At 37.2% G+C, this 13,235-nt stretch overlaps 1 protein-coding gene across 1 annotated transcript in view; it reads right to left on the bottom strand.

Annotated features, from left to right (window-relative positions):
• The window catches only part of LOC131427247 (transcription factor Sox-10), a 59,350-nt gene that overhangs the window by 11,685 nt on the left and 34,430 nt on the right, over positions 1-13,235 (bottom strand). Inside the window, exon 2 of the mRNA XM_058590263.1 lies at positions 8,837-8,983. Coding sequence (XP_058446246.1) covers positions 8,837-8,983 — 147 coding nt within the window. The remainder of the gene's footprint in view (positions 1-8,836; positions 8,984-13,235) is intronic.

Genomic DNA, 13,235 nt, shown 5'->3' on the forward strand with positions numbered 1-13,235 from the left:
TTGTAAACTTGTAATGACTACTTTATCATTAAAGAAAACATTTATTAAATTAGTTCCAGTACTGACATAATTTGTTCCGTGAGTAGTTCTGTGGCCTGATAATTGCGTTCTCTGACGTTCGCCAGATATAAACGAAAAATGAAGTTAGGTTTACTTTGTGCGAACGGTGCGCATTCGAAAAATGGCAATTCTTTTCAACAATATTCGGCAGAAGAAGGTTTGCATTCAACGAAAATACACTCGATTTTTTCAAGTAGCAGAAACTTTATGTCTGCTTAGCGGATTATGTTGAACTGCAGAGTGGCACAGCAGTTCAATAAAAACTGTTATGCACTGACGAGTCGAAAACTTCTCAATGAGCTCCCTTTGAATCGGCCAGCATATGCCGAAAATCGATTACATTCGGCACATCAGCTAAGACTCTTGCATTTCGGTGAAAACTAATAAAGTATTCTCCTTACTTTAGTATCATACTAGAGCTACAAATTTAAATCTCGGATACTCAAATGCAGTAGAGACTTCCATCGGATGCGAATATAAACGGCACCGTCAGCCGTGTTTGTAAACATCGTAGTATTGATATATGTGTACTTTTTAGGCGTATACCTTGCCCTCACGAAACCTCTGCAAACAGTATAATCTCATTTCCGACGGCCGCTGAGCTGCACATGGTTGAGCGTAGCGACATTGAATTTTGGCCACCGTTGAATCACGTCAGAGACAAGCTGCCCAAGTGTCAGTCAGTGGCATCGGCGGATTGCGCTTGTATGCAACTTGAAAAACCGTTCGGCACAATGCAGCTAATTGTTGTATTTTTCATTCATCAAAGCCGCGTGTATCCGTGTAAAAAGAAAAATAAAGAAAATCGAAGAGAAAGAGAGAGAGAGAGTAGAGTCTGCAAGAATGTAAATGCTGCATGGGAAATTAGATAAGATGCTCTGTTTTATGTTGGTCTTTTTATACGCAGTAATGTCCAACATCCGGTGGCAGGATCGTACTTTCCATCAATCAAGAACGCCCATCAAACCTATATTGCAAGTCTGTGTGTCCCGACACAGAATTTGTGCTTGTTAATGTTATTAAGAACATGCTTAGCAATAGAATTTAGAATATTCCACAACGTGAAAGTAGTATTATAATTGAATTTAAAGATCCTGCTATGATATATGACCATATTGACACTATTTTGCATTATTCTCAATTTATGTACAACAACTACTGTCAGGCACATCTGCTTCGATTATCCGTCCATCCGCGATTTACAGTATGGTTCGGGCACAAATAGATAGCGACGAACACGGTCAACAGTTGATGTTTGCTTATGTTTCACTGTTTGACCACTTCGTGACGATTTACAGTTGTAGTGCATCCAGTTGCTTTTTAATAGGCCGCCTATTTTCTTTGGACTGTTGAAAACTGAAATTCGTACTATCATATGGACATCACAAAATAAATAGAGTCAGCTTCATTCATTTTCCGTGAATTAATAGATAGAAATAATTGAAAAAATTGGAATGAATCGGATGAAATTATGAGCTTCTGTTGCTTAGACTTGAGCACTTACACTCCTGAAAGCTTGTGCAATATTGTTTCACCGTTGGTGGGCTGAATATAAAAAATAAATTCGAATGAAATTCAATATCAGCTGACCTTATAGAAGAACTTTCTTTCGCATTTAACATTTTTGTCACATGCATACCAAGATATTTTCCGACCTCAACGAAAATCGAACTAAATCAAATGACACTCGCCATTCTCGTAAGGAATCGTCTCGGATAAGGAATCGTCTCGGATAAGGAATCGTTATTTATAATATGTGACAAAAATAATTAGGGTGTACCCTCTTTCATCTCAGCTCCACTGCCCATACTTTCATATCAGTCCCATAGGGGCAGTCCAGTAGTCATTTTATATATTCAAACTATAATATATTATATATTATATTCTGTCTCTGCTGGATCCATCAATAATAATAACAATAATAATAATAATAATAATAATAATAATAATAATAATAATAATAATAATAATAATAATAATAATAATAATAATAATAATAATAATAATAATAATAATAATAATAATAATAATAATAATAATAATAATAATAATAACAATAATAATAATAATAATAATAATAATAATAATAATAATAATAATAATATGAGAATAGGTTTCGAGTTTTCGCGTTACTATAACAGCAGTATCGCACAATTGACGAACTTCATTCTTGGTTTTCCTGCTTCTTAGATTTGAAGCGAAGACATTGTATTCAATTTTATGTTTATAAAAGTCAAAGTAATCCGCAAAATAACATGGCGACTCTAGCCATGAGATGACTGACCCTATCGAAAAATTGTAAGGCGATTTCTGCAGTGAGTCAACAGTGTGGTATGTGAAAACTATATCCGAAATCGTTTGAAGTTTTTAGCATAACTCGTTTTTTTATTCTTATCACATACGTTTGAAAGAGCTGTTCATTTGTGAGTATTTTACGATTTAGATCGGAATAGCAGAAATAAAGAACAAAATAGTGCTGTGAAAAATAAGACGATATTAAGAAGAGAATATCTAAAATATAAAATACCCTGGCGTTGGTGCTTCCACAACCAAGATCAGTCACCATCGGAAAAAAAGAACTAGGAAAAGACTAAGAGTTCGGATGAAAAGTGATCAAAACACAAATAAAATTCTTCTAAACCTGCTACAAGTAACCTTCAGTATTTCTGTGACGGAAATCGACACCAATATTACAACAACAAGAAATCACTCTCTAAGGTATACCAAAGTACGTCTGCTACACTACCAACGACTAGTTTAAGCGTTTTGGGAATTATCAGAGCAGGATGAGCAACCTACTCGATTTTCAACACCCTCACATATAGTCAGGAAGTATTACTAAGTAACGAATGAACACAAAATTTAATCGAAAAGAAGGTGTGATAGGATATAGAATTGCTTATTGAAAACGTTAATAGTACCTATTACCAAAACGTTAATAGTACCTATTACTATTGTGGTCCATTTAGCCATATATACATATACGCTTCCGCTTCCATGTCGTAAAAGGCCAGAATTGCAGGAGTTTCTCGTTCCCTGCTTTTAGTCTCCAGATTTTTTCAATGTTGTTCAAATATAGTAGCTTTACTTTATTAAATTTTAATCGTTTAACGAACAGGGTTTTGAGCATTTATTCTAAATTTGTCAAGAGAATTAGTTAGTTTTTACGAATTTTTTCTTCTGGCAACTATTTTTTATTTTGTCATGTTATTTCTAATTTGAATGAAAATACTACAAGGATCAGCCTCATGAGGTTGTTCGAGCCATCGATGTGGAACAAGGCAACCAAAATTTCTATTAATCGACATTTTCAATCAAACAGTTCAATCAATCGTCACAATATTGAATCCTCCTTTGATTGATCTTTATTAGGAACCAATCCCAAACACGTGGACCCAAAATATAGACTCTATTTGTCTTGGTTTGCATTTGTTTTGTTGCGACGTGATTACATCAATATCCCAAATGTATGCATTATATTTTTGTCAATGCTTGCGAAACGAATTTCGATATTAAGCTTCTCTTCGTCAAGCTTGTGTTCAAGTTTTGTATGCAAGCAGATTTTTTATAGAGTTAAGTTTCTCTACCATTTTGCGATTTTGGTTGAAGCGATAAAAATTTTCTCATTATTAAGCGAGTACATCTTATTAACACTCAAACGCCCGGGTTTTTCAAAAAATTGTAACAACTTAATAAATTGACCGATCTTGATGCATTTGGTGTCAGAAAAACCTCGTATTCTTTAATTTCATTCTGCCTTAATCGGTGTTGATATGGTCCAAAAACATCGGTGTTATTCCAGATCGCTTTGAGGTAAGTCGGTTTTGCCATTTGGAGTATTCTATCTAAAAAACTAAAAATGTCTATGGGAATAGTTCTGGAACAATCTGAAATGCAAACATTTTTGCGTCTTTTCAAAAAAGTCTTTCAGAAGCTTTGTAACCGGTTCCAGTACCCTCTGGGATTGTTGGCCAAATGATTAGTTTATTCAAATTGATGCGATTTAGTAAATCTTGGCAGGGAAATCCGGTATGCCGAAGATTTTTAGCAGACAAAATAGGACACTGCTAGCTATTAATCAACATTTTAATGATATTTAATTGAAAATACATCGCTATGATCATTCATATCAATACATAGTAATATTTTCAATCAATTGGTGAAATTATTTTACTGATTGAAACTAAACCGACTGAGCTGTAATTGTTCAAAGCCTGACCATATTTCTACTTGTATTTACCCTTGAATTTCTTATTTGCACCTCTATATAGAAAACAAAGATGTGTTCCACATCAACAACACTTGCGTAACTCGTTAAAATAACAATATTTATTTATTTATTTATTTATTATTTAATAATGCTCATCTGACAATAAGTCTTAATGAGCTACTAAAAGTTACCTTACAAGTTATCTTAACGGAATAAAAATAATCATGAACAGCTTATGTCGTTTTCGTTTTTAAATTGCACTACACTGGTGCAGCGAAAGCTGCACTGGAACCGTTCGTTTTTATCAATTGCACTACTCCAGTGCTACACTTTTTCTGCACCGATACCACTGGTGTAGCACTCATAAAAAGTTCGGTGTAGCTCTGTGCAATGGAATCTTTTATTGTAGTCAAGGGTTACTGTTTATGTTTTCATCATTTCTGTTCGTTTATTCATGCCATGGTGTAGCACCACAAACGAATTTCCAGACATGACAGTCACGATTTTTTTTTGGCGCACATCTGCGGTCCTCCGTGAAACTGGCACCAATGGTGATAAATTGATTACACTGCTGAGTTCCCATCATACATTCATAATGCAAATGTCAAATCGTGAGAACCCTTTCGATTCGGTAGCTCATTTGTATACATTGAGATTTATGGCACACTTTGGTTGAAATGATAACAATCCAATTAATCTCGCGCTCCACCAAGCGGTGAGTGCGGTCATTTCGGAAGGTACCGAGAACGAACCACATTTTTTAAAAATATTTATAAGCACGTACATGTCTTTATTATTTATCTTTGGTAGCACTGCACCGGTGTAGTGCAGTTTAAAAACGAAAACGACATTAGTGCCACAGTAACCTGTGACGAAGCTGAGATGACGTTGTGATGAAGTCAAACAAATCGCTGAACTCGTTAAAGCGGCGGATCATTGCCAAAATCGGGCTGTTCGAAGCGTAGCTGGTATTGCGTAGATCAGTATGTAGTAAAGGTCGCGGTCGAAGAATACGTGAAGGAGCATACAAGCTCACTTGGGATAAAAGATTAGGAGCATCATATTCAGCCAGTAGTAACTTGAAGTAGTATGAAAATCGCTTGTGATGCATGTCGTCGATCGGCTAAAGATTTAAGTCCTAATAGTTGACGACGATCCTCGTACGGCGGTAAACTCAACGGGTTGCTCCAGGGCAGTTCACGTAATGCATAACGTACAAATTTTCGTAACAGCTTCAAGTCTTCGAATCCACGTGATGTGGTAAGGACACCAAACAACATTCGCAAATTCTAGCTGCGATCGTACCAAGGAACAATATAGCGCCTTTAAACAGAGTGGATCACGAAATTCTCTTGAGATATTGAATATAAATCCGAGTAACCGATTTGCTTTGTCAATCGTAGCCGCAAGATGACGACTATATGTTAGTTTCTCATCCAGAATAACACCTAAATCCTTGATGTGGTCCACGTTGCAGTTCAGTGCCAGCCACAGTATAATTGAAACTAAGTTTGTTTCTCGTACGATAATAGCTGATAACATAACTTTTTGTAACACAGAGAACCATCATGTTTCGTACACACCATTCATAAAACATATCAACAAGATGCTGCAATTCTTGGCAATCAGCTTCTTTGCGAATAACGAGGAATATTTTCAAATCATCGGCGAACAATAGCTTTTCACCATGCCTTAAGACAAAGACAACATCGTTAATAAACAGCGATAAAAGAAGTGGTCCAAGTGTGCTTCCTTGAGGAACTCCGGATCTGTTGGTAAATGAATTAGATACCGTGCTTCCAATTTGTACTACAACTTGACGGTTGAAGAGATATGATCAAACCCATTGACAAAATCGAATCGAGCAACCTAGCTTAGTAAGCTTAGTAAGTAAAATTTCGTGGTTAACTGAGTCAAAGGCAGCCTTAAGGTCTGTGTAAATCACATCAATCTGGTATTTTTTAGACATTTGCTCGGTGCAATAAGACGTGAAACTAACTAGATTAGTCTCAACCGATCGACCGGGAAAGAATCCATGCTGGCAATTGCTTATATAATGACGACAAATGTACAAAAGATTTGCATTGATGAGTGATTCAAAGATCTTAGATTCAACAGTAATAATGAGTTCCAGCTTAATGATGCACATGCCGTTCTCCAGTCGCTCTGTACTCCCGCTGCACGAGCATCTTCTTCGATTGCGTACACCCAGCAAGTGCCCTACTCCGCAGTCGACGACCTCACTGCTGAGCATCTCGTAGGGTATTCTCTCTTCCGGCATTCTTGCTACATGTCCAGTCCGCCGTGTTTTATAAGCCTTCCAGTGTCCGCATGTTTGTATATTTGGTACAGCTGGTGATTCCATTTTTCTATTTACCACCGAATCTTAAGCGCAGGATTTTTCTCTCAAAGACGCCGAGTACTCGTATATCTGTTTCATTCAACGACCATGACTCGTGGTCGTATAGGGCAGAAGGTAGTGTCCACGACTTGTATACTGCAAGTTTTGTGCGTGTCTGTAAGCTACAGATTTCAGCCCTAGGGTGTAGAAAGCCCTATTAGCAGTTGCAAAACGTTTTTTCTCCTCGCGGCTAATATCATTAGATATATGAACTCGTCAACAACCTCGTATCGCACCCCAACAATCTCCACATTAGATCCTACATCGTTTGGGCTACCTTGTTCTCGACCAATCACCATGAACAAGGACACAAAAGCCTCTTCCACAGCTCTACGATCCCCACCAATAATATCAATGTCGTACGCAACACCAAGAAGCATGTGAAACTTATTGATGGTGGTTCTGTTTCTCTGCACGCCGGATCTTCGTATCGCACCTTCGAGCACTATATTGAACGACAAATTTGAGAGCGTGTCGGCCTGCTTCAATCCATCTAACGTCATGGAAGCATCGGATGTCCTACTAGCTATCTTGATACGTTTGATTTCGATCCATTGAGCGTCGCACGAATCAGTCTAATCAGGTTTGTTGGAAAGTCATGTTCTCACATGATCTGCCACCATTCGTTTCGTTTTACTGAGACATACGCTGTTCTGAAATCTACTAACAGATGATGAGTACGCAAGTTGTTCTCCCGAAACTAATCGAGAATTTATCGCAAGGTGAACATCTGGTTCGTCGTTGAACGTCCTTTTCGAAATCCGCTTTGGTATTCGCCGATAAAGGATTTTTCCAACGGACGCAGTCTGCTGAACATAACTCTAGAATGCACCTTGTAGCCGGTATCGAGGAGTGTTATACCACGATAGTTTTCACAATCAAGTCGGTGAACCTTTTTGTACACCACCATTCAGCCAGTCGGAAGGTATTTCCTCTAATTTCAAGATCATTCCGATCACTAGTTGGAAGGCGTACTACAGCCGTTCGCTTTCAACTTTAAGAAATTCGGCCGAGATCCGATCCTTCCTAGCGGTCGTTGATCAAAATTGGTACGGGAGTACCTCTCATGATGTTGCCTTCTTTTAGAACAAATAAACTTTCTTGCAGACATTCTCTCATTGTGCCTATGTTTCTTACGCCGGTGCAATTTTTTCTCAGCTTCTCTCAACTCCCTATTTCGCTCCCTGTTTTGACTGTCACAAAAATTATCATCAATTATCCGTTTTTAATAACTGTAAATAATTTCAACTGTGGAAGAAGCCTTAATAACATTCCTGTTGTTCATGACTATTGCTGAATACGGCCATTTTCAGCAACGCAGAAGTCGATAAATTAACTTTTTGATTTTTTAAACCGTTGAAGAAAAAAGGATATCTGGTTTAAGCGATGTTCTACTCAATGAATAGAACCGGTACCATTACTTTTAGAAAAATTGTGGGAGCTTAGAGCGAATCAGATTTGCAAATTGAAGATTATTACTGTAATCGTTTAAACTGTATTTTCGCATAGATCGCTACAACCCGAGAGAATATAGAATATGTTGGAATAATTTTTCAATTTGCTACAAGTAATTAAAGACTCAGGAGATGAAATGTACTTTCCAAATTATGTTAATCAGAATTAGCCTTGAATTAGATTAACGTACGGCATGTATAATTTTCATTTTTTCTTGGTGAATTTTTCAAATGGCCATTTAAGTAAGTGAGAGCTTCTCTTTGTTTACTCCCTCTCTCTTTCTAATAAATGAAATCGTTCCAACCTTTATCTGTGAACTTTTTGTATGAAACGGTAACTGAACAGCGGCCCTTACACGATAATTAAAAATGTCATTACTAAAAAGAAATGCCATTTTTAATGAACGTGTAACGTGTAGTAATGATGAATTCTCCATACAAATTTGGAATGTCATTACTCTAGTTGTCATTAAAAATGACAATAATATTTCTCGTTTAAGGGCCGCTAATCTTTTGACTTTTGGTCAGTACTTGAAAATTAACGAAAATCTTCACAGTCGCTACACAATAATCAGAAGAGTAAGTAAACGAATAAAAACTGTTACTGTCATTTGGAAATTTCGCCTAGATGTACTATTATCAGATTATGGCAATATGTTAGTTACATACCAGATTCCGTTAAGTTAAGAACGATCGATCGTATGTACTTACTTCCACATTTTCCCTAGGTCCTTGCTAATCTCAGAGTTTTGCAGTTTTGGTTCTTGCTTGGACATTTCACGACGGGCCGCCTGTGCCCAAACCATAAACGCATTCATCGGTCGTTTGATGTGATTTTTTTTCTTATCTGTCGGCGATCTGAAACAGAAACAAACACGCAAAAATTAAGTTGCTCTGCTACATGCAAAAACGTTACTCCTGTGACCCCCGTTATCGGGTGTGGGAGCAAAATCTCATTATTCTCATGGAAAGCAAAGCAAATGTAATTATGAGATGCCTTTAGTTCTGGGGCTAGCATATTACGCTGTCGTTAGGTCCGAGCGACGCAAAAAAAACAGAGAATATTAAATATCAAATAAATCCGCTCCCGCACTACGATCGCATTCCGTCAGCAATATCGCGTATCTTGTCGCCATTTGTTGTAAAAAAATGAAGAAAGAGATCATATGGTTTTCATCTAGACCTTATTCTGTCAGTCATGGGCATAGTTTGTAAACCATCATTGTGATGAATGCCGCTCGAGGCATGTTTAATTTCATTTTTATTGAAAAGTGTTCCGAGCTTCTCCGTACCATGACCTAAGTCGAAGCATCTGGCACAACGTTGAGTTAAAAGCAAGTGAAGACGGTTGGCAATTTTCGTTGGTGGCATTAGCAACCATCTGTAGGCCAAAATACCTGATATGGATTCCAAGATGACAGCTGATCAACTTGTTTACGTTGTAAATCTTGTTTAGTAGACCAAAATTCCGTATCTTCTATTCAAAACATTGACACTTTCACTCATTAAATTTCGCGACAATTGGGTGTTGAGATCATTCATACTTATTTTTAACTGCGCTGCAAGCACAGTTTTAGCGAAATACTTCTATATAGTTTAATTAGTGTAGCAAATGCACGGAGCCAAGAACTCGTATCATCATTAGATGCAATTTGTAAACAGACGGGCGTAGGGAACTAAAGAAGTGCGCTAATTAAGTGCTGAGTTCGCCATCGCTCGCTCGAAATGCTTCGATTGCTATCGCCAACATTTAATTCTAAGTGAACTGAATCGAAGCCTGCTAGAAACTGTGGAGTAGCGGATGAGGTTGAACTGACGGACCAACTACCGAGGTTTGCACGTGTTCTACGTACGAGCTGGATGTTTTGGTCGACCTATCAGTGTTGCCAGTCTCGCAATTGTTTTGCCAGCTATACAGTGTCTTGATTTCTCTTTCCTCGGAAGTGCACAAATGCTTGATTTCCTGGGAAATACAAACCATCAGAAAATTTGCTCATCGCAAAAAAAATCTCGGCCTCAACCGATGCGCTTGGATGAGCTCTCTTCGAGGCAAAGATTACGCACACTTGTTGTTCGTCTATCTTTGGCAGCAGGAATATGAGGTCTTCCGGATAGGGCTTGGTTTGGGGCAGTGGGAAACAAATACACTTCAATCTGTGTTTTTATACGTACTACACACAGCAAAGGTGCAATTTTTGTAGACGTATCATTAAAAACACAATAACTTTTCGAATCAATGCAGAAGGGTTTTAATCAATGCAACAGGATTATACTGCTTTTACAATATTGAAAATGTGATTCTTGTGAAAACCCGTTTTCCGAATAAAAAATATATTGTTTGTAAGCTGATTCATTTGAGTTTGAGGTTCGAAATTATTGCAATTTCAATATGCATTTCAGTAATCACATACAATCTGCTCCGGTTCAGCGGCTTCTGAGTACAAGGCACAGATGTCGTGCACACTTAAACAAAATTGCGTAGATTGCTTTGCACGAAAAATTCTCTTGTGAAAATAATGCACAAAGGCGCGACTAATATTTGACCTGCGTACAAAACTGAGCATGATTTGTTCAGTTATGCTGAATTCAAAGTTGTGTTTCATATTCAGAGTAGTTTAGTTGACAAAACTATTTTCCTAGTTAGGCTAAGCTACGGGTATTTGTGGTAATTCCTTCTAAAGTTTTCATTTATACTAGAGATGGGCAAAACAAATTTCAAAGAACCGTTCAGTGATGCAGAGTTCTGTTAAAATAACTAGTTCTCGAGAGTCGTTCGTTCGTTCTTTTCATAGTTAGTTAGCTTGTAGAATGACAAACTGAGATCCCAATTAGAATTGAGGTTACGTAGTTTTCACTAGCGTTCTCGAAAAATATTGAGCGAGCAAAAAAAGTCTACGACTTTGAACTGAAGAACTACCGATCTCAAAAAAAGAACTATTGGCCATTCATTCCTTCAAAAGAACTAGTTATTTTGAACCGTTCGCGAGCGAATTGTCCATCCCTAATTTATACTATCCCTTTTGTCAGTCTTTTCCGTCTTTTGTTGCATGCGATACTGATAAAATTACAACTAAGTTAGAAATGATTTAATTAACAAAATGAATCGTTGAATATAAGTTCCCTATGCAATAGCACAATTTTGCTAACTAACTGATCCGAAAAGTTTGCAAAATCAATTTTTCATACTATGAGTAAAAAATACAATCAGAAACTAATCACTATCAAACCTGTGTGCATAAGATGTATGGCTCATTAGCAATTGTTATGGGTACAGATAACGATTTTTTCATTTTAAACAGGTACGGGCCGAGTTCGAGTGGGGGTGGGGTCCTGGTTCATGAAATTGCTTACCCGAACATCTTTATCGTCTATGTCCCACTGCAACAGATCGAACAAATTTATAGGGATATCTTTATTCGAAAGGTTTTCTTCATTTATGAAACCTGATTATAGTAGAGATTTTCAAGAAATCTGCACTCACTAGCTTGTAATTCAGGAAACTGAACTGAGACATGTTGGTTCTCACGTCAATATCTCGAAATGGATGAAAACCATTTCTTCGAACTCCACTTGAAAGCTGCAATAGTTCAACGAGCCATCGCTTCAGTCGATGACCAACACCAGCTGGGAGTTGCATCATATTGGTTATATTCCACAAATTACTATGGGCAAAACTATTTTCGATTTTCTGAACGTGTCGTCTTCGATTCACCTCATTGAATAAAGCTCTCATTCATAATGTATTCTAACACGATGACAGTGCCGCATTATGAAAAGATTTCGTATTTAGTATATTTTACCCATACTCCAGTCTTGAGTCAACACTTAGAGTTAACCCCAGATCTAAATATTTTAAGAATTTCAAAGAAATCTGACATCAATAAATGAATTGTGATTTCAGCATTTTAATGTAAATTAAAATTTAATTTTTAAATTGCACTTCAAAAAAATTGATCTAGGGTAAAGTGTTATAATATCGAGATTGGGGTATTATGCCCATAGAGTGAATGTTATGAAAGAACTAATATATCAAAAACTTGGCTTTGTTTCTTTACATGTCTAAACCATGAAAGGGGACATTAGCAGTACTAAAAGTTGGATGAAAAATAGCAAACGACCAAAGACGTTTTATACAGGTAACATGTTTATTTAGTCGACGTAAAATCTGTCATTGAAAGGCTGCCTAATGATATTTTCAGTATAATCATATTTTGCAGCAGAGGACAACTGCCAAATCTGGAAAGCAGAATAATCTTACGGAAAGATAGTGTTACTGATAAAACTTTTTTTTAAAAGAAGTCTCGAATGTTTAAAGAGGGAAGGGGGAGTTGTAGTCAGCTGGTTAGTATAACGATTCTATTGACACTAATACCGTTTTCGCTTTTGAACCTAGACGCGGGCTACTCTGACTCCGAGTTAAACGAACACGTGGTACGCGCCCTAAACAACAACTCATGAAAAAAAGAAAAAATATACAAACTCGGCTGGATGCGTGGTGCGACCCGAGAAAATTTTCAGAGCGAAACTACGCGATTGGAGTCCGATCTAGAGCGACCTCAGGTTGCTAAAACAAACATATCAAACGTTGTTTTGGCGACTCTGGTCAGCTTTCGGGCTTAAACGAAAACGGTATAAGAATGCTTCGAGGTCGGGACTCGAACATATGAACGGCTGAAAGCAAAAGTCGGATAAGAGCAACTTAGTTTGGAAAACCCGTTTAAGTATTTTTGAATGCAAAAACCGGATAAAAACATTGAGCGCAAAAGTCGGACATGGACTTTGAAATGCAAAAACCGTTTAAAAACATTTTTTTTTGCAAGAACCGGACAAAAATACTTTGAATGCAAAAACCGTACAAAAACTTAACCGGTTCTTCCAAAACAAATGTATTTATCCGGTTTTTGCATTTAAAGTTATTTTCGGCCAACTGTCGCTGCGGGATAAAGCATGGGTCGCTAGTTTGCTGCGGGTGTCGTGATACGTAAGCACATTTTCATTGAGCCTCGTCTTGGGAAAATCGAATGTGATTCGGGGGAAATCGAATGTGATTCGATAATTGTGTCAACTCTACTTTATAGATTTTAATGGAAACTCTTTGCATAAGTTATTA

Source organism: Malaya genurostris, chromosome 1 (assembly GCF_030247185.1).
Source record: "Malaya genurostris strain Urasoe2022 chromosome 1, Malgen_1.1, whole genome shotgun sequence".
In the NCBI taxonomy this organism is placed as follows: domain Eukaryota; kingdom Metazoa; phylum Arthropoda; class Insecta; order Diptera; family Culicidae; genus Malaya; species Malaya genurostris.